The 25,877-nt window shown below is 44.6% G+C and overlaps 1 protein-coding gene across 1 annotated transcript in view; it reads left to right on the top strand.

Moving 5' to 3' along the window:
• ENOX1 (ecto-NOX disulfide-thiol exchanger 1) overlaps positions 1-25,877 on the top strand; it is a 260,495-nt gene that overhangs the window by 57,451 nt on the left and 177,167 nt on the right. Inside the window, exons 3-6 of the mRNA XM_006884564.1 lie at positions 7,632-7,805; positions 9,029-9,235; positions 13,073-13,306; positions 24,743-24,955. Of these exons, the coding sequence (XP_006884626.1) occupies positions 7,632-7,805; positions 9,029-9,235; positions 13,073-13,306; positions 24,743-24,955 (828 nt within the window). The remainder of the gene's footprint in view (positions 1-7,631; positions 7,806-9,028; positions 9,236-13,072; positions 13,307-24,742; positions 24,956-25,877) is intronic.

The raw sequence follows: 25,877 nt of genomic DNA on the forward strand, positions 1-25,877 counted from the left end.
CTAACCAGCTGAACAGTTGCACCCTGACCTCTGTCTGGGGTAACTCAGATGGACTGTGTGTGAGGAAGGTACAGGAAGCAGAGTAGGGAGTCCAGACAGGAGAAGACTCAGGTAGAACCTGTAAGCTTTTGTTATGGAGTCTGCTGGTAATGGTGAGAGTAGCCCAGGATTGCAGAGGAAGACAATGGGTTTAGCTATGGTGCAGAGGTCTTGAGTCTGTATGAGAAATTAACTTCTGATTTACAATGTTACAAAACAGAATGGGCTATCTTGGGAGACTACTAATTCTACAAATACACTTTTAAAAATTATATATATATATTTTGTATTGGTTTGCATACAAAATGTTATACAATGTGCTTCATCTTTTCCTTCATAGTGAGTACACTATTATTCAGCCAGTGGGGAGAGGTGTCAGAGTGGAACTGTGGTCTACAGTGTTTTCAGTGGTTACTTCTGGGTACACTTGAACTTGCAGCCTTTTGGACAGCAGCCAAGCTTGTCAACCACACTGTCACTAGAGGTGTCCCACATGGAGGAGGAAAGATGTTGGAGACTTTAAATGTAAAGCAAGGAAGCAGCAGGATCCTGATCCTGGTCTCAGCTCCATTATCAAGTACCCTGTATCTTTGGGCAAGTTATTGAACCTCTCTGAGCTTCAGTTTTCTCATCTCTACATCAAGAGGGTGGCTTAGACTTAAGGAGTTGCACTGTCAACCTACAGGTTTGCAGTTCAGATCTACCAGCCACTCCATGGAAGAAACATGGGAAGTCAACTCCTGTGCAGCTTGCTGCCTCTGAAAACCCACTGGAAAGTCGGCTATGAGTCAGCTTCAGCTTGACAGTACATAACACCACCACATCGGGAGCGTTATTGAGTACTGTGGATTTGAAATTGACCCATAGCTAGTTCTCTAGCAGCTATTCAGAGGCAGTAAATGGTACAGGAGCTGACTGCCCATCTTTCTTCTGTGGAGCAACCAGTGGATTCGAACTGTGCACCTGTGCATTGGCAGCACTAATCCTTACCACTGAACCGTCAAATATCCATGTAAGAAAGCTAGGACTAGGATCATACTCACATTTCTTTTAGCTTTGACATGCATGACCTTTGCTAAGGTTCAGTGTCTACTTCTTGGCCCACATGATCCCCTCTAAGCTTGAAGAGCATATGCTCTCATGAGTTGTATTCCTCAGTGGTGCAGGCAATGACATCTGAAGGGTACATTTCAGGGGGACCAGGTAACATCCAGCTTTGAGAGCAACAGCTCTCACTTCCACACAGAAACTGCTCGAGCATCAAATTCAAATCTCCTGACCCATGGGGGGAGTGCATTTCACAAACCTTTGATAGGTGTTTATGTGCAATGTACTGGTTTATCAGTATGTGCTGCAGGTAGAGGTTGCTGGAGAGATCTGACAGGCTTCTTTAAGCAGTCAGTTCTCCTCTGTGCCAGTTTTGGTCAGAAGTTTTGAAATGCTCTTCATTCCGTGCCATGTCATATTTTCAAACATGGACAGAAATCTCCTCACCCAAGTCAACAGTCCTTAAAATAGCTGTTGACGGCTGCATACCTGCGTTCTGCCAGCATTCTATCCCAGTCAAAGGAGGCTGCGGGTTTTATTGATGGAATGAGGTCTTGTTTATAAAAGGCAAACAGCAGGGCTTGGAGCACATTCTGGATATACATCTTGGGTTTAAATGGAAAACATACCTCTCTGCCTTTGGATGGCTTTGGAAAGATCACAAAAGCATTTTCAATTCTGCTTTCTTAAAGATTCTGCCTGCAGGCGCTCACTTATCTTATAAAGTACGCTATTATGTTAACTTATAATCTAGATGCAGCTGATTTGTTCTCAGCAAAATGCATCGCTATCCTCAATGTTTGTTTGTTTGTTTCACTAGAAAGGTGCAAACCTGAGCGCAGTTCTGCCTCCAAGGGATTGAGTTCGTACATTTCTTATAAGAGGGCATTTAGAAATATGTTTTGCTCTGTTCACTGGATAAATGGAAATAATTATTTTTCAGACTCAGGTCACATGCCACCCCTCTAGTATTCTTCCTCGACCATTTCCCCTTCCCCCATCCCAGAGTGATTTAGATGTCCACTCCCCTACAGAAACATCTCATAGCAGATGCCTTACTCATGTCATGTCCTGCTTACTTCCTGCAGCTAGATCGTCACCACCAGGAAAGAAGTGTCCATATCTTACAATGTTGTTACATGCAAAGTAAAAAACAAAGACAATAAAACCCACAACAACCAAAAGAAACAAAACACCACCACACACCTCAGACTCACTGCTGTGGAATTAGAGGCGACTCAGAGCTGAAACCCTCTAGCAGGTTACCAGAGGCTGTAAATCACAGGGGCGTGATGGCCCACACTTCTCTGAAGAGGCAGCTGGTAGATTCAAACCTGGTGCCTTTAGGTTTGCAGCACAACTGCCTGCTCACTAGGCCAACAGAGCATTCAGAGTACTTACAAAAATTCCCAGAACCTCATAAGAACTAATATTTTGTCAGATGAGTCACTTCAATGCCATTATCATCATTATCCTTCACATGTCTAAATGTTACATAAATATGTTTATAGAAGAACAGGATATGTTAACTCCAATTGGATGCCATTCTGGACATCATTAGGGAAATAGACTACCCATCCTGGACATCTAATAATCAGATTGTCCTTGTGTGTCTGGGAGCTCTTTGGGTCTAGTGGTAATAAACTGTGCTAAAATCCCAAAGGCACATGGTTTGAAACCTCCAGCTGCTCCAGGGAAGAAGGATGGGCCGTCTCCTCCCATGTGATTAACTGTCTCTGAAAAACCACTGGAGGCTCAGCTATGGGTCAGTTCTGACTCAATGGCACACAACAACAACCACCTGTGTGTTATATGGCTTTTCTTCAGACTGATGATACATCATCGTCTGTCAGTCCTCTGGTGACAGAAGAGCCATTGCCTGCTGTCTGAGCTCTCCCTCACATCCCTCTGCCCTGCACAAGTTCAGAGATGAGCTCTTGATGTCCCCTCTGGTCCTCGAGCCCTGCCTTCCAGACTCAGCCTCCAGCCAGACGTGCTGCTCTGACGGGTGTTCTGCCTCCCCCATTTCTGAGTCCCAGGCCCCAGTTCTAGTCTCTGGATCTCAGTCTTGGTTCTCTGGCCTGAGTCCTAGCATATAGGTGCTTCATCTTGTAACTGTCACATCTCAGTCCACCGTCCCCCTAACCTGGGTCCTGGAATCACCTGGATGCTGGTGATGAGGGCTCTGTGAACTGTGGGCATTTTGCTGGTGTCCCTGACTCCCTCAAAAGGCCCACTGCAGTCAAGTATATTCCAATTCATGGTGACCCTCCGTGTTCTAGAGTAGAACTGTTCAAAGGGGTTATCCTGGTTGTATTTCAGAGCAGAGTGTCAGTCTTTTCATCTGCAGTGCCAACAGGTTATATGAACTACCAGCCTTTTGGAGAGTAGTTGAAAGTAAACTTCTTGGACTTGTGTCTTGTCTGCTGCTACTTTGTTCAAAAAACCTTCGACCTAAGACTTGGATGCTACCCCTTGGCCTTATTTCCACCTCCTTTCTTTTCTATCTCTTGGAACACTGTGTTCAACTCTCTGGTCAGACTTGTCACCCTCCCCAGCAGCTTATCTCCGTCCCAACAGCCCCAGCCCAGCCCAGCTTTTGTGCCCACAGCTAGCCTAGTTATGTCCAACTCTGCCTAGAAATAGGCTCCAGTTGTCTCCCTTGCAGATTAGATTGTGTTCTGACCTTAGGTGTGAAGCTCTTTGCTGAGGCATTGTCAGAAAAGAAGCACACCTCTGGGGGCACATTGTGCAGATGGAGGGTGGCCTGACCCGGGCTATGACTGCAGCTGAATAGACACAGAACGGCTTAACTGGATTTGCAAGGTCCCACCCAGTCTGATGTGGCCTCTCTCCAGCTTCTTGTTACCTCCAGGCCACACCATATCACAGCTGAGGGAGAAGCCCTTCCTGGACTTCTCTTTGACTTTTGATCTTCTGCTCAGATTTCTCAGCTCTTTGCCGAGTATGATGTCAGCCTCAGTGCTCCTGTAGAACTCTACTCAGTAGCAATAGCACATGCCCAGTAAACACTGAATGCGTGAGTGAGTGAATTCAGCTGTGCACCTCTGTGATCCTAAGCACAAGATCTACATCTCCCCCTGCAAGGTGTTCATTGATTGATAAAGCTTATTACCTACCCTACAGCAATGAAAAGCTGTAGTGGCTTGATGGCTAACTTGAAGTAGGTGGGTTCTCTAGAAGAAAAACCCGCTTGCTGATTTCCTGTAGAGATTCCAGCCCAGAAAACCCTCTGGGACAATCCTACTTTGTCACATGGAGTGGCTGTGAGTCTTATTCAACCACATGAACCAGTAAACAGGACTTTTGTTCATTTGTGAAAAGATAACCGAAGAGAAACACTCTCTGTAGACTGTGGACCTTGCCAGCTGCTGTGTTCAGAGCTGGGGATGCAGAGAGGAGTTAAACTTGGGATAGGTAACCCTAACCCTTCTCAATGCTTAAAAATGGTTTGGAAGAAAGCCTTAGAGTTAGTTAATTGGGTCTTTTGACTGCACTTCAGGCTTTTTTTTCTTTCTAGGAATTGGACCTCATTATCTCTGCAGTTCCCATGGACAGTTCTCCCCAAGACAGGGAACAGAGTCTTGGTCCCATGTTCCCTGTCACCTTTGTCTCCTTGTGCCTGTGCGGGGCTCAGATGTTGAAAGTTTGTACATTTGCTTTAATGCATTAGCACATAATAGGTTCCTGTGCTGGCTGAGGAAACAATTTCCATCTGTTCATATATTGTTAAAAAGTAATGAATTTTAATATGTATATATATTTTTAAATACCTAATCTTTCACTTCTTCCTCCTCTCAAGCACAGAATCTTAGACCCTTTGAGGTCCAGCATCATTTAAGTGTTAATTTCTTCCTAAGTTCTTTCCAAGCACCTACACTCACTATGCAGATACCATTAAATTCCACAGTCTGTTCCTACTGATGTCTCAGAAAAAGCCAAATAAACACTTGCTGTATATTACAGTGTTTCGCTCAAAAGATGGGTTTCTTGTCCCCATTCTTGAAGCCGTGCTTACTCATTCATTTGCCTTTTTGAGAGAAAAGTCTGGTAGAACTAAAAAAGAATACAAGCGCCAGGCTTCCCATCTCATCTGTGAAAACATCTGCTTATTGTAATGCACAGGGCTCTCGTTCCAGGGTTTGCAGTCCTGAGCTGTTTCAGCCTTAAATCATCCTGAGTTGGCAAACAATAGTGAGGACCAGGCCAGAAAAGAAACAGACGAATCAATCCTATGTATGGAATGAGATTAAATAAAAACACAAGCATGCCAATAATCCCATTGCCAATACTTCATTTTCTAATGTATTCGTCTTGGAAGCCAGTAAGTTACTTCAGTGATGACAATGCTAAAAGTTACTCTACTCTCAAACTATTCCTTTGGAATTGGCATCCAGATCAGCAGGACAAAGCTTGATTTTTTTTTTTTAAAGAGTGAAATAATTGTTTAGAAATAGTGTATGTTGAATAATCACATTGGATCATTCTAGGTAGAAACTTTGAAAATGCCAGAAGGGATGTGTCTGAGCATGGACCAGAGCCAGCCTGTGTTCTAGTTCAAACTCTGCAATTGGTTAGCATTGTGTTGTTGGCAACTCAACTGTTTTAAGCTTCGACATACTGATCTGTAAAATGGGAATAAGACCTATGAAACTTTGAGGATTAAATGAGTAACCAGGGTTTGAGGCTTGTCCAGGTCACTTCCAGACTTTCATACCTATTGTATGTCACTCTGTTTTGAGCACCTCTTTTGAACCATATGTCAGCTCATGATCCAGGAATGCTGATATTCTCCTGGAATGCTACTGCTCCATGAGCTAATGGCATTAAAGCATCTAGTTTTACAAGTTAAGAAACTGAGGACTATGACAGAGGGCTTTGTTATAAAAGAAATATTAATATTACTACAGGTAATAATAAACATGCTGTAAAAGTAAATAGATTGTCTAAAACGGGATAGTAATCCACTTGGGGACCCAGCTTAGGGTCACACTGCTGCTGCTTCAACCCAGAAGAAGATTCAGAATGTCCCAAGGTGTCTGGGGAATGCTGGACACTTCTTCCCTGAAAGGAAATGTTGTCCTGGACTTCCTGCATCTACTAGAATTCTGAAAAAAATGAAAGGTGTAATTCTCATCCCTCCCTTTCTGAGTTTGTATGACTTTCAGCACAGGTAAGCAATTAGTGATGTCATGCATGAGACACAGGCTATAAAACAGAATCCAGAGAGGAAGAGTATAAAGAGGACCTAAGATGAAGGATAAAAGAATAGGAAAGTGTAAGAGAAGAGAGGACTTTCACCCTCGGTGAGTAGTAACCGGTTACTGCGATGACACCTTGTAGCATCTGTGCTGCATTCGTCCACCTGAGAATTTATCACCCACCAGTGAAAGGATCTGTTTTTTGCCAAGGGAAAAACCTTTTGGAGTGTGATCCCCATACTCGGGGTGTCTGACTGACCTCAGTGGTTAAGAGCTCTTCTACTAAAGGTTGATGGTTTGAATCTACCCAGCATCTCCTTGAAATAAAAATCTGGCAGTCTGTTCCCAGAAAGATTACTGCCAAGAAAACCCTATGTGACTATTCTGCTGTGTCACATGGGATCACTGTGATTCTAAATCAGTGTGGCAGCACCTGAAAACAGCTCTCAGAAAGGTTTTACTTAGAAAAAAAAGCCAGCAGCAGGTACAAATTCTGTGTACCACCTCCCAGATGGCTCGCTTCGTTATCACGCTAGTCAAACAATGCCGCTTGCATAGTGGAAAAGCCATCCTTTTCTACTCCTTTAATTTTTGAGTAGTGTTTCATAAAGATCATAAATATTTCACAAGGTGTCTCAATTATTTGCTGATTGAATTACAGGACGACTGTGCTGTCGTCCAACAGAATTATATAGCAACACACAGAGATAACTTTATGGCTGCATGTGTCTAATCCAGCCAAGGTAGTTGTCCTCACTCTTTGTTTTGTTTTGGTTTTTTTTTTAACCCCTTGCCCCTGGGGGAAACCAGTTAGGGGGGATCTGAACATCTCATTTTAAAGTATTCAAATATAAATTGAACTCTCCAGGATCTAGGTCATTTGGGTAAGAAAGCTCTTTTGGTAAAATCAGGTTGACAATTAGATTCGCAGAGCACATCACTGTTAAATTATATTCTTCCCATATTTTGGTTCATAGGGCAGTGTATACAACATACCGATGTGAAGAAACAGGTAATTGTTTTCACCATAATAGCACGGCCTCATGGTACATGGTTTTGCACTTTAATATGCTGTGTTCTGTTCTACCATGCTAATGTTTAAAGTGATACCACTTCTTCCATGGACAATTTTAGGTTCGTCTTTTGTTTTCCTTTGCTTTTCTGGAATAGCTTTCTGTCATGCTACATCTTTTGCCAAAAAAAAAAAAAAACAAAGAAATCGAAAGCATAAAGTGAAATAATCTTTACAGGGAAATAGCTGAAACAACAACAAAAATTGATTTATGGTTCCCCAGCCAAGATGTTATCCTCTGTGCCTTACAGACTCAATCTGTGTGCCAGGCTTCGATCCGAGCCTCAACATGATGACCGGGATCACCCCCATTAACCCGATGATACCAGGCCTAGGACTGGTGCCACCCCCGCCGCCAACGGAAGTGACTGTTGTCAAGGAAATTATCCACTGCAAAAGCTGTACTCTCTTTCCTCAAAATCCAAGTAAGTGACACCTGTCCGAAATACCATCTAATTTTAATGACTTTTTAAAAATAGCATTGTGTTGATTTTCACATGGGACTCTCAGGTTCTTTATAGAAAGTGACACCTCATTGTCCAGAAGAATCTAATCCCTAAATTAAAACAAATACCTGACAGTCTGTGCAAAAGCTAAATCATCAGCAGTGAAGCCAGTGGATGCGATTAGGGGATAAATATCTACATTTAAGGTTTCTTCCCTCACTACAGCCTCGCCTTGGCTGCTGAAATAGTGTGAGATAGTTGAAAACATCCATTCATCTTCACCAATGGGAGAGAAAAGAACTCTGAAATGTGTTTTGCTGGATGAAAATTGAATTAATTTAGCTGTTAGCAATTTTGGGGGGAGCCTGCATCTCAGAGTTTCTGGACCAAATTGCGTTTGGTAGAAGGAAATGTACATTTGATGAGGTAAATGGGCCAGTTGGTGGTGGGTTTTTTTGCTTTGGGTTTTTTGTGTTTTTTTTTTGTTTTTTTTTTTTCATTTAAGCCTCAGATGCTAAGGTTTTTTTTTCTTATTCACATTAATCAATGTTGCCTATTTTAAGTGGACTTTTCAGGAGATTGCTTTAGTAATCTACATATAAACTAGGTAAAATGTTCTGACAGTGTACAGTTTGTCTTTTTTATACAACCTCCCCAAAATTTCACAGTTAGTTCATTTAAATGTGAATAATGGGGAAAAAGGTGGGGGGTTTTCCCCCATGCACAATGCTTCCCAGCTTCGCAGGAGCTAAGCACCGGCCATCCTGTTAGGTTGTTCTGCCTGGCTGCTCCCCTATCTAGCTACAAGACAAGCAGATAACAAGCCGAGGTGCTTCATCATGTTGTCATTTCATCGCGTTTTATACTTTGTGAAGTTTTTAAGGTTTGGTTTCCCCTCTTCCCACCCCTACCCCCCACCTGCCACTGCCCATTTCCTGGGCTTCTGTATTATGAAAGAGAAATAAAATTATGCTAATGTGTGCATCATCCTTGTTGACAGACAAGTATCGCCACTCTGTTTGTTAGAAATAGCGGAGAAGGTAAAAGTTGGGGGGAGGACAGCAAAACTAAGACTGCCCAAAATAAACGTAGGTCAGCGAGTGAGCCTCGTGCAGTCAGCTTTACTTTGGCTGAGTGAACTAGGGAGAAAGAGAGAGCAAATAAATAAAAGACCAACTCCTCTGTTTTGTTGTGATTATTAGATCTTCCACCTCCTTCCACCAGAGAACGGCCTCCTGGGTGTAAGACTGTGTTTGTTGGAGGATTACCAGAAAATGCTACTGAGGAGATTATTCAAGAAGTCTTTGAGCAGTGTGGTGATATCACAGCGATTCGGAAAAGCAAGAAGAATTTCTGTCACATTCGCTTTGCCGAGGAATTCATGGTTGATAAAGCCATTTACCTTTCTGGTACTTTGCATTACATAAGGGGTTTTCTGATCATTCTGCTGTACTTTATGATGTTAATATGCACTGTCTCCCTTTTGCCTTAATGCAGAATCAAGTCTTCAGAGTTAGGGCTGAAGAATTGTGTGTTTTCCTTTGGCGGCCAGACTAGCTATGGATTTACCTTTCCGTAGGCACCATTTTCCACCACCCAGTGGTTAAGAATTCTATCTAATTTCTAATGAATGTTCTTAAGTCATTATTAGATGAGAAGAAATATTATGACTACTAAGGGCCATTGTTATTATTGGAAATAATAGGCTAAGGGCATAAGGGAGCTCAGGTGGCCTAGTGGCAAGAAGCTCCTATGCAATCCTGAAGGCACACAGTTCGAGGCCACTAGCCTCTCCACGGAAGAAGGATGGACAATCTCCTCCCACGCGATTAACTGCCTCTGAAAACACACCAGAGGATCAGCCATGGGTCAGTTCCAGATCAATGGTAAACAGCAGGAGCAAGGCTAAGGGCATAAAGTACTCTCAGAGAATAATTCCCATTTTTCTGCAGTGGACACCAGGACACTAAAGCATAGTCAGGTCCTTGGAGAAAGCCTGGGAACCTTAGGGTAAGGCCTCACAGCATTGCCCATTTGATCAGGCAGTAAGCTTGGTTAAGCCGTCCAGTGACCTCTGCTTCTTTGGTGCCAGATTTCATAGGTGAGTCTTACAGATGTTAAAATTAGCCCAAGTGCTGCTTTCCACTCTGTTGGTTTTGGAGCCACTCTGAGGCATGTGTCCATGAGGCTTTGCCAAATCTGAGAATTACGGGGCTGCTGTTGAGATGAGTTTTTAGACAGTTACATTTTTTAAATACAGCTCATTGCTATTTCCTCATACATGCCACCTTGCTTTTTCAGTAGGTCACTCTCTCTACGTCAACACCTTATTACTGAGGTAAAACTGAAGGGGAAGAGTTGGGGACACGCTCGGGGAAAACCAAAAAGTACATCAAGCCCTGCTGCCAGGTTTTACTTAACCTCCTCAGTCAGCCCATTACCATCCCTAAAAGTCCTGGGTTCCTCAATACCCTGGAAGCTTTGATGAGCTACACAGTGTCAGTGGGACTTTAAAATTTCTGCCTCAACAAGCCCTTACAAGGGTGGTGGGGCGGGGGGAGGGGGACGACATCCTGTGACATTTCAAAAGGGAGCTGAAAAAAGAAAGCATAGAGCAAGATCCCTTTACAGAACACAAACTCCACGTCAACTTCATTTGTCCCTGAACTGTGTCAGCCAAGCAATCCATTAAACACTTGGATTGGCTTTATTGTTTGGTTGGTTGTTTTGGGTGGTTATTTTGTTGGGTTTTTTTTTTTTTCCTTTGAGTGACATGACTCTGGCCTTCACACACCTTGGACAGGACACTTAAACTCTCTCAGAGCCTGTCACAGTACCTACCAAATGGGTTGTTATCAGGAGTAAATGTAGTGACAGACAGCACTTAGCTAGGGTGCTTGTAAAATAGGAGAGACTTGGTACCTAGTTGTGTTCACACAAAGACTGTGCTGATGGTACAGAAGGACGAAGTTGTCTTTCTCAGATGCTTTGCTCTGGGGACCTGGGTTCTAGTCAGTAATCATCTAACCTGATGACATACGAGAGTTAGAGTCGAGGAAAGTACTTTGTTAACACAAACTTAACACAATGCTGTGACCCAGCCAGAATACCCTGTAAGACATGACCAAAGAGCTACCTATTTTTACTTTCCCCAGCCCTAGCCCTTGAGCCTACTCTCCCCAGTACATGCATCAAGGGCCTGGCCTTGGCCTCCCTTCCTGAGGAAGTTCTGCTGGCTGGGCCTAGACTGCCCTTCAGAGGCCCTTCCCAGGGCCACTCCGAAGGGTTCACATGCTAGGAGGCAGGCAGGCTACCCCTCCTGTGCCTGAGTACCAGCAAGCCAAGCCCAGCTGTGAGGCCTGTCTAATTTTAGGACCGCTTATACATTGGAAGGCCAAGCTTAATTTAGACTCAGCCTCATCAGGGTCCCTTTTAAAGCCTTAATGATGATGTTTTGGTGAAAAGAGAAGGGTGCCTTTGGAACCAGAAATGTTTGAGCCAGAGCTGAGGAGGACTGCTTGACCAGTTGGGACAGCTGGCCCTGTGTGAACATCCCCCCTGCTCAGCTCCTCTGCACGTAGCTCGCTGACCGGCTGACTTGCTGTGTGGCCATGGCTTCTTGTTATAGTGTGGGTTCTGCCCATCTGTGATTGGCTATGTTGTTTATAGGTACAATTATGACTTCCTATTCTTAGGTAACACTGCTGAAACCTTAGGCAAAGGAAGGGTTCATTGTCTTTGCAGGAATCCCATTGTCTTAGCAGGGATCATAAGTGAAGTTGCTGTCTACTGGGTAACTTTTCAAAGCTATGAGATGACCTGCTGGGAGAAGCCAGCTTCTCTGGGGTTTTCAGGTGAATTTTAACTCTGATAACTAAAATGATCCATTGAAATCTTCCATAAGATCTTGAGCACCAGAGTAGTGCCACTTCGAATGGTGTACTTGTGTCTCATTTGCAAAGCCCCTATACAGCACATGCAAGCCTTTGACCATTTCTCCTGGCAGACCCTGACAGCCTGGTTCCTTCTGGGACCTGATTATGTTGTGGGGTTTTTTTTTTGTTTTGTTTTGTTTTGTTTTGTTTTAAAGTCTAAGCGCCCTGAACTGAAGAGAGCAACCTCAAAGCCAACTCGTCTCCATTTGAAATTGGGTTGGCTGGCTGTTTTCAGTCCCATTTGGATTGATTTCTATGATAAAGTTTCTACTTATCATTATTATAATTTGGGGAGTTCATGTCCAATCCCCCAGGAGCCCCCAGGTCTGCCTGCCCTGTGAGTTCCTGTGTGCATGGGCTCTATGGCTGTCAAAGATGGCGTGGTCCATTTGTACTACAAACCCTGCAAGGAAAGCAGTGGGCAGAGCTCTTGATTGAAGGTAAAATATTCTCCTTTATCCCCTTGGAGGATAAGTGAAACTAAAAGAGCATTACAAAATTGCCTTTGTGCTGGTGGCTTTTGCAGCAGCTGTGTGAGAACTGACCAGCCACTTCCTAGCTGCATAAATCTACTGCCTGGGAGACAGGTGTCATTGAATTTTCTTTGTAGATTACTTGTAAATTCCACAGATACTCCTCACTTAGTACCCACTTCTCAGTCTCATCTTAAGAGTCTAGGAGACTTTATGCTAAAGAGTTGATCAACTGAAAGTTTAATATCAATGTCATAAATAGGCAAGGGTGGAGGGGAAAGACTGTCAAATTTGCTTTGAGCTTCCTGGAAGCCAGAAGGAAGAAGTAATTTTGCTAAGGGCTCATGTTACTGAGATAATCCTGTTGTTTAAGGCAGTTTGGGAGATAGGTAGGAGGCCCTCACCAAGGGCTGTGTATCCCCAAATCTGGGCTCGCTTTCCCTTAGCAGTACTGCAGGGGTCTCTGAGTGGCACCAATGGCTCACCCAATGGGTGCTAACTGGATGGTTGAAAGTTTAAGCCCAAACAAAGGCACTTCACAAAGGGAGAACTGACAAATTGCTTTCCTAAAAAATTTAGCTACTGAAGACTCTGTGGAGGCAGTTCTCTGCTGACACGTATGGGGTCACAGTGGGTCCTGACTGATTCCATGGCAACTGTTAGTACAGAGTTGGGGAGAATGGTAACTGCCTCCCACCACCTGTGATGGTGAAGGATGTCTGTTGTCCACCTGAGCGTGGGGAAGGGAGGGAAGGCTCGCTTAGGGAGCCGTAAAGAGCCAGAAGGAAATGGGCTCTCAGAATGGGCCGTGGTCTGACTCCGTGTGCCTTGGTTTCAGGATACCGGATGCGATTAGGGTCCAGCACAGACAAGAAGGATTCAGGTCGCCTCCACGTGGACTTTGCCCAGGCCCGGGACGACTTCTACGAGTGGGAATGCAAGCAGAGGATGCGGGCGCGAGAGGAAAGGCACCGCCGCAAGCTGGAGGAGGACCGCCTGCGGCCGCCCTCCCCCCCAGCCATCATGCACTACTCTGAGCACGAGGCCGCCCTGCTCGCCGAAAAACTGAAAGGTATGTGGGGACTTTCTGCCCTAGACTTGACCACAGGCCTCAGAGCAACATGGTGGTCCTGTCAATAGCAACCCTGTGTGTATCTCAGACGTTGGGGTCTTCTAGACACAGCAGAAACCTGGGGAACTGAACCCTTGTCACCTGCTTGGGGCAGGACCCTCTGTGCTGCTCCCAGACACCTCCACCTTCACTCTCCATCAACATACTGACCACTCAACCTAATGCATCAGTTTTGGAGCCCGGGGCTGGGCAGCACCCACCCCAAAGCAGACTGCGGGCTTCTGGCCTGGTGTTTAATGGGCCAGGCAGTCCTGCTGCTATGACCAGGCAGTTCCAATTATTCATCCACCTACTTGCCATTGAGTTCACTCCACCTCATAGTGGCCCCATACATGAGAGTAGATCTGTATATGAGCTTTTAAAGGCCAATTTTTTTCCAAAGTAAATCTCCAGATCTTCTTACTTCTCTTGGTTGAAGTTAAACCTCTAACCTTAAATTTAGTAGACTTTAACTATTTGCACTACTCAGAGACTTAATTGCTCTCTAAGATAAGTGCAGCTGTGCCACACTCTTCACAAGCCTTACTTCCCAATATCCAGTGTGTGGAATCCAGCCAGGATACAAGCGGCTCTCAAAAGAGGTGTAGACTAGAGTTTCTTTCTCTGGAGATGGAGCTGAGGAGGCGTGTCTCACACCCACATTAATTAGAAGATACTATAGTTTATCCCTTCAGAATTTTGCTGGGCCCATCGTCCACCTTTGACACTGCAGAAGAGAGAGCTGCTCCATGATGAAGGAAAGAGACTCGGTTTGATGTTAGAATGAATGCTCTGTTTGGAACTCCGTTCTTACACTGCGTGAAGTGGTATTTCCTGAGAAAAACCTGCATATTTACCACCAGCCCACAATGGTCAGAAGGTTCAATGAGAAGAGAGAGGGGAAAGGCCCTGTAGTAGTCATTAGCCACGCATAGGTGTCTACAGCTAAACAGTTAACTACAGTACAACCCAGGTTTGAGCAATACACGTAGGGACCACCCCAGGTCAAGTGTGATAATGGTCAGGAAGTGTTAAGAAAGTCATCATAGGCAAAACAAAATTTTAATTTTTCAGGAAACACAGGATTTTTTTTCCAGAAGAAGAGGAGTGTTAGGCCCATAAAGGAGTGTTCTAGCAAGAGGCTAGCACCCTACGAATGCAGGTTCAGAAGCGGACTCTGTGTGATTAACACAAGGGGAGATAGTGGACATGTTGCTCGCTCTGAGCTACATGGAGGCATGTTGAGCCCTAATTACTACTTTGGCAATTCCTAATGCGATTGCACCTCATTTTAGAAAGATGAGAAATTGACAGTCCATGCCTTCTGCCTTTGAAAACAGGGAGGGGTTCTGCTTCCCGTTTTTATCCACAGTTTGGAAATTTATAAATCCCTGCTATTGGGTGAGCTCCAGTAGCCTAGTTCATAGAGAATTCTGCCAACCTAAAGGCAAGTGGTCCTAATCCACCAGCATCTCTGCAGGTAAAAGATGGGCAGTCTCCTCCTGGGTGCTTTCCAGCCTCAGACAACCTGCTGGAGTGTCAGCTATGAGTTGGTTCCAACTTGACAGCAATTAGTTTCATGTTTTGTGGGTTTTTTCCTAGTTGTTATTGTTAGTTGCCATCAATCAGACCCTGACTCGTGGAAGCCCCATATGTGCAGAATAGCAGTGTTAGGTGGGGTGTGCAAGGCTGTGGTCCTTTAGAAGCAGACGTTCAGGCCTGTCTTCTGAAGCACCTCTGGGTGAGTTCAACCTTCCATTGAGTTGTCTAGCACTTAGCTATTTGAGCCACCCAGGAATCCAGTTCCTTGCAAACTGCAAGGGCTCTGTTGTAACCTGGAATGCTTCTTAATCTTTCTGAGAAAGGATTTCTTGTAGGTGTGAATACATAGGTTGTTCTCACATTGTAATAAAAACTATATACTACACATATGGTCTCATGTATCTGTTTAGCACAGAGACCATAGAAGTGGCTTAGTTCTCCCGCAGGACTGCTGATAGAAACCAGTAATTGTTTCTAATCACCAGCACATTCTGCAGCGTCCACTTTTGAGCTACAGAGCTAAAACTCTTCAGTCATGGCCACAGCGGGAGGAGCGGAATCCAGCACCTGAGTCCCGTGACCCCCCTGGAGGAGTTTCATTATGACCTCGCATCCACACTAGCTATTTTAAGGATGCGGCACGGAAGTGGTACACATGTTAAGAAATGCAGGGCATTTGCCTCTCTCCTGAGAAGAGAACAGATTGGGATGTCAATTTGGTAAAGCAATTTGCAAGTCTTGCCATTTCAAAAATATATATTTATACAGAGGAGTATAATTTGCAGAATCCGGAAGCAGCTCCTTTGCCAAGTGCTGTGTGATCCCTTGAGGAGAGAACAGATTGGAAATTTTAATAGATGGCAGTTACAGTGGAGTGAACTAGCTGGGGACACATCTCAGGCACGAGTCAGGTACTATCGAGCTTGACAATTTCCAGCCAAGCACAGAGTTTGGAATATAAACAGCGTTTAATTGTTTAGGAAACTGGCTGCCTCACAGAGAGGGGAGCTGCTCTGTGCAGGAGGAGCCGGGAAGCTGTGCCCCTGCCAGCAGCATGGAAGTGGGGAAGAGCTGTAGTGAGGCCTGCAGGTAAAGGGCCTGTGTCAGGGAGGAAGTGGAAATGCAGTCCAAAATTACCTAATTAGAATTTTTTTTCTTTTTACGTTCCCCTGAGAAACCTCGAGATCTTAGGTTTATCAGAGACATTCCTTCTCCCCTCATTTTACACTGCACTCATTCCAGCTCATAATTATCTACCAGAAGACCAGCTTTATCTAGCAACAGCAGTAAAGTCTTTCTGATGATCCACCAGGACCTCTGTGCTTTGCCCAGTGCAAAGGCAATGCAGCACAGTAGGTGTTCAGTAAATCATTTCTCTCTTCCTCGGCTGATTGGGGCCAGAAATAGGTGTGTGACATTTCTGGCCACTAGTGCCAGCAGCATGGCTAGAAGTTGAGGCCTGCAGTGGGCACTCGGCCCTCATTCCAGCCTCCAAAAGCATGTGTACTGAGCTTTTCACCACATGCCTGACATGGTGCTAGGCACTGGAGACAGGAAGCAATGTGGAAGCCCTGCCCCAACCCAGTTAATGTGGCTTGAATGATAGAGGCAATTGCAAAGCACACCCCACCATGGGAAGGGCAGTGTGCAGCACAGGAGAACATCCCAACCAGCGGGCACCTGGCCAGGCAGGAATGCCATCCCCAGGCCACTTGGTCTCCTGAAGCCAGGGTTTCCACTGCACAGGCACGGAGTCATCCAGACTCGGTTACATTAATACAAATTCTAAAGAAGAAAATTAGCCGGCACCCTGCTGATTAAATAGACATTGTTCTGAGACAATTCAGCTTAATGAAGACTGACTGGGAAGTAACAGCTCACAGAACCAAAGTTTATAGTGTGGCTTGGAGAAAGAGAAGACGTTCAATAACACCATAATTACACTTTATTGGAAACAGTGGCACCAGGCAGATGAGATAATGAATTTTGGTGTATCTCACGCAGACCATCTACCCCCGGGGAGACCCTCTGTTTGGATGGTGGAAGGAGATTGATTAGACAGTGAGGAAGGATTATATACTAATGCACTGGGGATTTCTCTTAGAAGAGCATTTAAAAGTTTGTGTGTACTCTCTTCCCCTCTGGAAAGCTGCACATAATCTTTCATTATCTGAGGAAATGGAGTGTCCTCCAGCATCAGGTATGTCCTGACAATGCTTTCCAAATAAGTACCCTTGGGATCCCCTATGTTGTCAAGATTTCAGTCCTCTGGGAGCGGGGTCTCAGCACCCAGGAAACAAGGTAAGCATCAACTTGTCTGTACTTACTAGACTGCACTAGTTGTTGTTCTATGCCGTCTGCTTGAGAAGGACTGTAGAGACCCTCAACAACAGATCTGATCCCTGTGCCATCCAGCGCCATCCTCATCATCAGACATACCCAAGCCCAATGCTGCAGCCCCTGTGTAATCTGCAGGAAGCAAACACAAATCAGCAAAGAAAACTGAATATCCCATGGGTGCCAGAAAACCAGCCTGTCTTGGAGAAGCGCAACCAGGGTGCTGCTTAGAGGCAAAGATGATGAAACTCCATCTCACATACTTTGGACATGTTGTCTGGAGGCAGCAGCCCTTGGCAAAAGACATCATACTGGGAAAAGTGAAGGTCAGAGAACAGGAAGAAGACTCTCAACAAAACAGACAGGCATAGTGACTGTGACAGTGGACTTGAACTTAGAGAAGACGGTGAGGAGGGCACAGGGTTGGGGGAGGCATGGCACTTTTGTTCATAGGGTGGCTGGGAGTCAAAGCTGACTTGATGCCACATAACAATAACAACTTCCAGTAAACAAAGGCAACTTGTAGTAAACAAATTCACTTTTCAGGGATATAATGAAAAAAAAAACAATAACATGAAACTGTCACTGTGTCGTTGTACACAAGTATTGTCTGTGCTTGCTTTTCATTCTGGGCCTGCCCTCTCTGTCGAGGTTGTTTATGTGAAAAGAACCTTTGAGTCTGTTGGATTTAGAGACAAACAGATGCTGGTCGTCCTAGAAGCAGAAGCTTTGATACGGTGGGGAGTAAATATGTACCGTTATTCACTTCTAATTAGTCAGTAAGCCTAACTAAACCCTGCTTACCTGGCTTACTGAGTCATCTGACCCAGGTGGGGTCCACATTCTTCTTTGCCAGAGGACTAAGGTCAGATTTGCATAGTCTGGCCCAGTGTCTGCTGACCGGCGGGAAGGAAGGTGATGCTGGAGTTTGCTGAGGTGGTTGTCAATATTTATGGTTCCCTGAAAGTAAAAATCGATACTGCTATGAGCCTCGTGAAGTTCCATTAGCTAAAAGCCAGGCTTCCTTCTGAGGACAAGGAGAATGTGAAAGCACGGGCACCTGTTTGCGAAGTTCCTCTTCAGGTGCTGCTGACCTTCACAGACACAAGCCAGGCTGCTTTATTTACGCACGCGTGTTTGACCCTGAAGCAAGAATAATCGCTGCATTTCCATACTGTCCTCTTAATTGTGTCATTTTTTGACAGGTGCAAAACAGGCAGGGAGATAGGATGAGATGTGTGAGTCCCTGTTTTTGTAAAAATGAAAGCACTGGCTATAGAATATCTCCGCTCTTTTTGCTTATTTTAGTCGCATTTGCTTCAAGCATGGACTCTACCCTCCTGTCATTCTTTTATACACTAGGCCATAAGTCAGGGTGCTGCCTGCCTGGCTTTGATCAGACCTGTAGTTCAGGTAGACAGAGCCAGGCTTCTTTTTACACACCAAGGGGAGGGGATTTGCCCATTTTGTTTCATTTCCTTATCATTATCCCTCTGTCGGTTTAATGAAAGTTTGCCATGTGCCCGCCCACTAAGCCCAGGCCCTGAGCCCTCCTCTGGGGTGTTAGGTAGGCCACGTGACCTGTGCTGTTGAGCACACTACCCAGTGATTGGTCAAGGACACAATGACAGTGAAAAAGAATAAGTGTTCTGCAAGCCAAGTGAGCATGTGCCCTATCTTCTATTTAATTCATTCATCAATGAAGAAAACAGTAGGATGTTAAAACGGAATAAAGGCAAATCTGCCTTATTGACATTTATATCCTCCACTGGACAAATGGTCATTTGCTTTTCTATGGAGAAGAATTACGTACATTTTACCTGTTTCCTTCAGTTCGCATTCTAGTCCCACAGTAGAATACCCTAGACAAAGACAAGCAAAGGCCCATACTCTGATATTGTCTTGTTAATGAGTTCTATTTAGCCAATTCTGATTCATAGAGATCCTTTTGACAGATAGAACAGACCTTCAAGATTTCCTGGGCTGTGATCTTTACAGAAGCACAACCAGGTCTTTAATACACAGAGCTCCTGAGTAGGTTTGAACTACAAACCTTTTGGTTAGCAGTTCCATGCTATTTTCTCTACCAACTCCTTTGGATTCCGATAATCCCTGTGAGGATCCATTGTCCAATGCCCGGCAGAGTTTTGACAAGATCTGTTTCGATCTCAAAGTCCCTGTCTGTCTTTTGGCTTAAAAAGAAAACAAAAAACAACCCACAAACCTGCTAGCATTTAAGCAGGTATTATTGCGTTGAGTCGAAAGGTTGGATCAGGGCATCATAGAATTCATAAGAATCACATCTGATATTTTCTATATTCTCCGCTCTCTCAGTTGCAACTTTCTATTTCAGGTTTCTCCGTCTTAGATTAGCTCCTAACCAATTTACCTGATTTTCATCGAGTTATTTATTCTATGTATTGAAACTTCCACCTGCATATAAATCACCTGCAGTTCAAATGCTGATTGTCAGCGAGGAAAGCTGAGTATACCCAGGTCTGTCTGCATTTTAACAGGCCCCCAAATGACAGTCACGCGTGTGGCCTTTGGATCCTCACTGTCATCAATTCAGTCCTGACTCATTGGCGACTTCAATCATTAGAGCACAGACGCGCTTCCTAGAATGTTCATGGCTGACATTTCATGGATGTGAATCACTAGGCCTTCTTCCATGGCTGATGCCTCTGAGGGGATTTGAACTGCTAACCAGTTTAATAGATGAGCACGCACCATGCCACCCAGGGTTCTGGGCTGTCTGAATAGCAAAGACTAGTTCCATCTGCAGGTTTGGTTTGTTCTTTGTTTTATACCTTTTTTTTTTTTGTAATGCACACGGTGTGACAACTACTTAATAAACATAGAGGGAAGAGAGAGGGGTGAATGTTGACTGAACCTGAAATAACCAAAGAGGAAATGAGATGGGCATGAATTTAGGTGGTGATATTGAAGGAAGACAGAAAACCATTCTCCTATCATGTATTCTTTATGATATTAAAATGAAGAGTACAATTATTAAAATGCTTTCAGAAGAATTGTGGAGTTATTCAATACATTAGTCAGTGCCTTCTTGCTGAAGCCCTGCTGTTGTGTGATCTCCTGATCCACCTCTCCCCTTCACTCCCAAGTCAAAGACCACAGAGGCCTGAAGGATGAACAAGTTGACCGTCTGGCCCAGACGAACATTTATTCTGATAGACAGGGGTGTATGAACCCATTGTGATGTTTCCCAGCTTTAACCATCAATTTGCAACTTGCTGGTAATAAATACTCTTCGTCTATGAGAGAAAAGAATATAATAAACTATAATCTACAGAGGGAAAAGCTCAGAGTAAGCTACAGATTGAACAGTGTTCTGAGAAACTGGTTTTCATATAGCTCTTGAACACCTGGAGACGTATCTGTAAATAGCAGTTATTATAAAGTGTTCAGTGCAGTCAATGCAGAGAATGGTGCGCCCCTAGCAAGGGACATCTCATTCCGCCTGGAGTTGCTGGCAAGTTTCTTCTAGAAAGGGGCTCTTAAGTCGAATACTGAAGGAAGACTAGCATTTAGGCCGGTGGACAGAGTGTGAGGGCACACAGGCTCAGTGTGTGGTTTGTGCAAGAGCTCGAAGGCATCGCTAAGATGCCATCCAAAACGGGGCACTACAGAGGAGGCAGGACTAGATTGCAGACAGTCACCACAGGCTAGGTGTGTGAGGAAGACCCAGTCAAGGAAGCACTGGACCTCTTTGACGAGCACAAGGGACCTGTCCCCTCCACACTGCAGCCAGTTCCCCAGTCCTGACTTTGGAAAAGCACATGTATGCACCCCTCTCTGAACAGCACCCACATCAGAAATAGACGAAAGCATGTTCACAGAATGTCTATGGAATTTTTATAAGTGCGTCTGTGATGTGATTTTTATGAGCAGTGTTAATTTCTTTCCACATGAATAGCTCTAATAATGCTGCATTCTAAGTCCTGTTTAAATTAGTTTATATTGTTTTCTGTTTTCTCAGTGATCCTTCCACTGAATGCAAAATTCAATTTCCAGCTGGGCGTTGAAAATGACCACTCCTCATATGGCCATGCAGCCATCCAGAGAGTTACTGCCGACTTGGTCTTAATTAATATAAATTGAAGCCACTTCTCCCGTGGCAACAAATATTGACCAGAGTTACGATCATGCCTCAACTAATGTTTTTTTAATTTAATTTGAATGTCAGTACATCAGTCATACATGGGCCTGCCAGTTTCAGAAAGTTCAGAAATGAAGATGCAATTAGGAGCTTTCAAAACGATGCACTTCCTTTAAACTAATGAAATTCTACTAGTTGTTAAAATGCTGGGGTCGGGGGTGGAATCTCTGGTCTAATCACCTTTCTTTTAAATAGTGTAGTTTCAGTTGTTTAATCCTAAAACAATGTTTTCTCTTTCAGAAATATGTCAATTAACTATCCTCTTTCCAGTTTCCTCTTTCAGAAATCTGCCAGTTAACTATAAACTGCCAGTGGCCTGTGCACTTGGAACAGGGATGAAGACCGAGAAAACTTGGTTTCAGGGCCTTTGAGCAAATATAGACCCAATTGTCATGGAGTCCACCCCAGCTCCTGTCAAGCCTACCTGTGTCAGAGTAGGACTGTGCCTCTTAGGGTTTTCAGGCGCTGATTTTTCTGGAGTGGAACACCTGGCCTTTGTTCCAAGAGACTTTTGTGTGGATTTTATCCTCTAGGTTAGCAGCACTAGTCGTCTGTGCCACTTTAGTACTCCAGAGCAAATACACATTTTAAAAATTAAGTATGGCCTCCCTAACAGTAAATTCATTTACTTACAGGCCCAGTGACCACATACAGGAGAAGGAAAATCTTAGCAGGATTTAAGGCAAAGAAAGAAGAGCATTGTCGTTCTCGCTCCTTGTAAAGGTTGTAACAAAATGTTGCTGATTTTTCTCTCCTCACTTTATGTAGAGAAGAAAGTCAGCAGAGGAAAAGGGGGCATATGGAGTCAATGCTCTGCTTTCTGTTGCTGATATTTTTTTCTTAAAGATTTCTTAGAAACGTTAGGTTTATTTCTGCTGTCTATTTAGATGTCCATTCTCCTAACAAATATTGGCAGGGAGAGAGGTAGTGAGGATGAGGGAGGCAAAATTTATTCTGACTGTAACGGGCACAGTGGGCCTCTCACAAACATAATGCTAAATTATGAGCCTCTCCTTGGGCAGAACGTAATGTTAAGTCGTGTGATGGATTTTTATCTTATACAAGCCGCTTCAGTCCGTGAAATGAGATAAGAAACCACTCTAGCTGGAGTTCACTGAGGGTTGAACTTAGACTGGAATGCTAGAGTTCACAAAATTCTATGAACCAGCAATGATAAGAATGAACTAAGTGCGCAGTAAGTCTGTGGATTGAGGTGTTAAAGAAAACGTGAGTGACTGTAGTGTTCTGTGGACGTTTCTGGACACCGTGTTGGCTGTGGTTAAGAAGAGAAGAGTAGAGCATTTGCTGAGGCTCTGGAAGCCCAGCCAAGCAGAGGACATCAAATAGTATCTGCTTCCTTCCCGGCCTGGAGGAGACAGTGTACACTGCACACAGCATTAGCTGGGTCAGGTTACTTTTGTCCAGTACATAGGCCTGGGCGAGCAAACTGGGCCCTGACCTGGGTTAAGATACCAAAGATATTTGCATAGCTCCGTATAAAACTAGCAAAGCACTCTGTACATGGAAGCTTTTGTACAATGTGTAAAATGCAGTGTTTTTATTAGAATAAAATTTCTTCCCCTAGCATGAACTATGGAACTCTCATGGCCTAGTGGGTAAAGAGTTGTGCTGCCAACCTAAAGGCAGGTGGTTCAAATCCACCAGCTGCTCTAGGAAGATGGGCCGTCTCCTCCTATGTAGTTTACAGTCTCTGAAAATCTCCCTGGGGGGCCAGTTCTGAATTTATTCCAACTCAACAGCAATGAAAGCGAATATGCACTGGCCTCTGTTCCTCCGGGATGTGTGTGCGTACAGTCATGTCTATACGTCCACACATATGTATTTACATAAAGATGCCTGTGACTTTCCCCAAGTGGAGGAGACAGCAGTCTGTCAAATGAGTGGGTTGGAATCTGAGCCTCCTAATGTAATTTTGCACCTCACTTTTAGAATGCAGTCTATACAGTTTGCATGAAAAATGGAAGATACTCTTCTTAAATCACTTTCCAAAGGGTCAAAAAAAAAAGCAGAAATGAAAGGAGGCTTTGTCCCTTCAAGTTTGCCTGAAAAATATGCAATAAGCCTTAAGCAGCAGGAACAATGAATGTAATAACTTACGTACAACTTAGCATTCTCATTAACTCAGGTACCTTGGAGAGCGCTTCTTCTTGACCTCCCAGCCCTGCCACACAGGTCTTTTCTCATAGCCATCCTCTAGAGGCAAGGATGTTTTCTTTGAAATCAACTTTTATCACTTACTTAAAGGTAGAACCTCATTCTCGACTGCCCTCCCTTCCTCTTCACCCAGTTCGCCTCCTTCCCCAGCTTGAAGCAGACTTAACAGGGTGCACTTTTTGGTGTCATAGTTCATAGCGTTCCTAACCCGAAAGCTATGTCTCTCCGAATCTCCCTGGGGTTCCAGGGGAGAAAGACTGTGGTCTCTATTAATTAAGATTCACTGTAAGTTAGAACTTGACTGCACAGCAGTGAGATTGAGTTTTGAATGTCCTCACAGACACTGACCACTCCAGGGAGCATGTCTTCTTCTGTTTAAAATAAGGATTTATTTTCTCTTTCAGACATATTTCAATATAAAATACGTTGCATTAATCCTAAAATGAAATTAGTTTTAAACTACTGTTAAACAAACTCTGATCTTTTTCGCTACTTTGGAAACAGTCTCTTACATCCCAGTCTTAAGGTAACGTAATCTGTGGTTTCCCCGGCTCTGGTGTTATAGTCTGTAGACAGCAGTGCCGCTGGCCCAAAGGCAGCTCGGCTTGCCTCCCTGGTGATCTGAACCTGCCAGCTGCTCTGTGGGAGGAAGAGACAATTTCCTCCATGCAATTGTAGGCACTGAAGCCCACTGGAAGGTCAGCTCTGAGTCCTTTCTGTGTCAATAGCAATGAAGATTTAAAAAAAAAAAAAAGAGTTATCTACGTAGGCAATAACTTTATTGATTCTGTGAATTGGAAAAATTTTATCATGGTAGATATCTCTGATAGTAAGAAATGACGCGGAAATTAAGTAAGTTAGTCATAGATTGTAACGTTGATCCTAACAGAGAAAGCCAGGCTTGGTCATAGAGTGAGGCTCCACCTCTGGGTCAGCCTTCTGAGTGAGCTTAGCGAGTCGGTGAGTGAGGAGCTGAAGCAGCACCTTTGTTTGCTGGTTGGTCCAGTGACACCCTGGACCTGGATGAGCAAAGTGAAGGTCAGTGCGAGTGGCGCGAGCCCTGGGCTCTGAAAAGCTGCCTGTGAGGGTGTGGCACACATTTCCTCTCTGAAAGGACCCTTTCCTGCCACGGCATGATCTACCCTCCGCTTTTGCCTCTCCAGATGACAGCAAGTTTTCGGAGGCCATCACGGTGCTGCTGTCCTGGATCGAGCGCGGGGAAGTGAACCGGCGCTCCGCCAACCAGTTCTACTCCATGGTGCAGTCGGCCAACAGCCATGTGCGCAGGCTGATGAACGAGAAGGCCACCCACGAGCAAGAGATGGAGGAGGCCAAGGAGAACTTCAAAAACGCCCTAACCGGGATCCTCACACAATGTAAGCAAAGCTTTGGGGGTCATCTCTTTAGTTCTGATTTTCACCTGTTCTCCCCACCCCCACCCCGTGTTATTTATCATTATCGTTCTTATTATTCATCTTACATTTGTTCTCATTTGGGGGTAAGTAGTTCAGTAATTTCCCATTTTACACCATATTGACTGGCAAACCTCATAAGCTATCTCACGTTCTGTGACCACTTGGAAGGACAAGGACCCTGCCCTGAGAGCTTACTTATCAAGGTGAGCAACGCTTCTGTAGCTTTTCCCCTCAGAGCTCCAGGCCTGGTCCCCCAGGTAGGGCAGCTGGCGTGTCCACACCCCTGGACCCACCATAGGACATGCCTTGCTTGCGGGCAGCCATCCTTTCCCTCCAGGAAACTGGCTCCACAGACCGTATCATCCCAGTGCTAAGCGTAGGCAGGCCCTGAGCACAGAGTTCTTGAGTTCCACTTAGAAAGAAGGGATGTTAGGAAAAATTCTTCTCCTCAACATCCTTTCTGTGAAGTGAGCTCTGGCTATAAACACAGAAAACTCAGCAGTTCCTCTGCATACTCCCCCCCCCTCCCCCTTCTTCATTTGGAAAGCAAATTGCCTTGACTACTTAATGCTGGTGATTTTTCATGTCAAGATGCTAAATTGATGAAGGAATGTAAATGGGGCTTTCTCTTAGAACAATAGTCTGGGTAATTACTCCAGGGCTCTATTCCAAAAAAAGGGCAGGCTTTTCTCCCTCATGGGCACCATCCCTGTGTCTGTAGTCACTGTTACAGTCACAGCTGTATCAGGCACCACAGCCACCCACGTCCTTGCTCTTTGTAATGCCCACTGGATGACACTGAGACAATGCTACTCTCCATTCTGTGCCGTGTGCCGCATTTTACATGCAACAGGGACATATGTGGTCCACGTAGCCACTCTGA

The sequence above is a fragment of the Elephantulus edwardii genome, unplaced genomic scaffold (genome assembly GCF_000299155.1).
Source record: "Elephantulus edwardii isolate Elephantulus edwardi_28Jun2011 unplaced genomic scaffold, EleEdw1.0 scaffold00036, whole genome shotgun sequence".
Classification (NCBI taxonomy): Eukaryota; Metazoa; Chordata; class Mammalia; order Macroscelidea; family Macroscelididae; genus Elephantulus; species Elephantulus edwardii.